This window comes from Capsicum annuum, unplaced genomic scaffold, assembly GCF_002878395.1.
Source record: "Capsicum annuum cultivar UCD-10X-F1 unplaced genomic scaffold, UCD10Xv1.1 ctg47384, whole genome shotgun sequence".
Taxonomy (NCBI): Eukaryota; Viridiplantae; Streptophyta; class Magnoliopsida; order Solanales; family Solanaceae; genus Capsicum; species Capsicum annuum.
In genome coordinates this window covers 1,096-2,750 of record NW_025855022.1, presented here as the reverse complement: position 1 = coordinate 2,750, position 1,655 = coordinate 1,096, and the positions used below count along the sequence as shown (strand labels likewise).

The window sequence follows — 1,655 nt, the reverse complement described above, 5'->3', positions numbered from 1 at the left end:
CAATTTCTTATCTAAAATACCCTCTGATGGAAAAAATAGCTCTTCTGGGTATCAGGGCCAAAAAAACTAGAAATAATTTTGAAAATCAGAATGGATGTCAACTGATAATTTTAAACAAAAGGTCCGTTTGCACATGTGATACAGAATCACTTTATATAAAGTGAAGTTTTCGTTTTGTTTGGACATGCAATTTGAACTTTTTAAATTGTATTTATTCTCGTAACTATGAAAATCTCACAAGTTGTAAAAATGATTGAAATTCCTATAAAATGTTATCTAATGAGTAAATCATTGTTCATAAATAGGTTATTATAATATCCTAAAACACAATATTGACAAATCACATATCTTTATTTTATTTTTTATAAATAATTTTCAGTATAGATAATTTTAAATTTATAAAAGTGCACTAATCAACTAGAATAATAACTATTTATAATTTCATATAGTTATTTCACATGATATGAATAATCTATTCACTGCAAGCATGAAATTAAGAGACGAGTATATCACATTTTTAACATTCATGATTGCTTCTTATAGATCCACTAATTAGGATATATATGTACCACATTTTAAGATGAGTGTATATCTGTTCTAAATTCCAATATTGGAAATATATTCACTCTTTTCCAAAAAAGATAAAAAGCCTATAAGAAACATATTTCTAGTTATCCATCCAAACAAATTAGGAAAAAGGAGAACAATTCCTATCTTAATCAGAAAAGGAAACTAAATTAAACCCACCTTTAGCTCTTTTTTCCCTATAAATAACTTGCAAAGCCTCAATTACCTCCATTGTGTCTTAAACATTTATTTGTAGTATAGATGCAAGTAAAACATCTTCATTCTGTCTTAAGCATAGACACCAAATAAAAAAAAAACGTAACATTCAAAAAGAAAGCGTTAATCATTGAATCTATGGAGTTCAGGAGGGTGATCATGTCGAAGTAGTAAGCAAAGAAGATGGATTTCTTGGCTCTTATTTCGAGGCAATTCTGATATGGTACTTATATCTCAATAAACAATACATTGTTCAGTATAAAACACTTGTGAAAGATGATCTTTCTGGTCCATTGGAAGAAGTTGTTAACCTCCCTGAACTCCGGCCCGTTCCACCGGAGATTCGGGTAAATGAGTTTAATTTGTGTGAACAAGTTGATGCTTTTGATAATGATGGATGGTGGATTGGAATGGTTACTGCAAAAATTGGAAGGAAGTATGCTGTGTATTTTGAAAATTTTGGGGTTGAATGTGTTTATCATGTAAAGGATTTGAGAGTTCATCAAGATTGGATTGATGGAAAATGGGTTTCTTCTAAAGAGACTGAAATCAATGTTTGAAAAAAGACGGTGCTAAAGTTGTTTCAATTCTTGTAGAAATGTAGGAAGTGTAGTATAAGATTATATAAAATAAATTCTTGTAATTCGGTCCTTTCCATATATTGATTATGTTTGAATTTTATTTATGTAGATTGTAGTTGCTTTAACCTTAGGGCATAATAATAATGAGGGGTTTATGGTTCGTTAGCGTTTGATGTAATAAATATTTTTTTCTTGTGATTGTTTAGACATGAAGTAGTTGTACATAAAATAGTTTTATGTGATCCATGTTCTATGATCTATCTCTAATACCATCTTGTTACTTCTTTCTAT

At 29.2% G+C, this 1,655-nt stretch overlaps 1 protein-coding gene across 1 annotated transcript; it reads left to right on the top strand.

The window, feature by feature from the left end:
* Positions 1 to 932: 932 nt before the first annotated feature.
* LOC124892436 (protein AGENET DOMAIN (AGD)-CONTAINING P1-like) lies at positions 933 to 1,343 on the top strand (the record flags this gene model as incomplete). Its single annotated transcript, XM_047403717.1, has 1 exon — positions 933 to 1,343. A coding segment is annotated over one exon (411 nt), but the record flags the coding sequence as incomplete, so codon positions are not given.
* Positions 1,344 to 1,655: the final 312 nt, after the last annotated feature.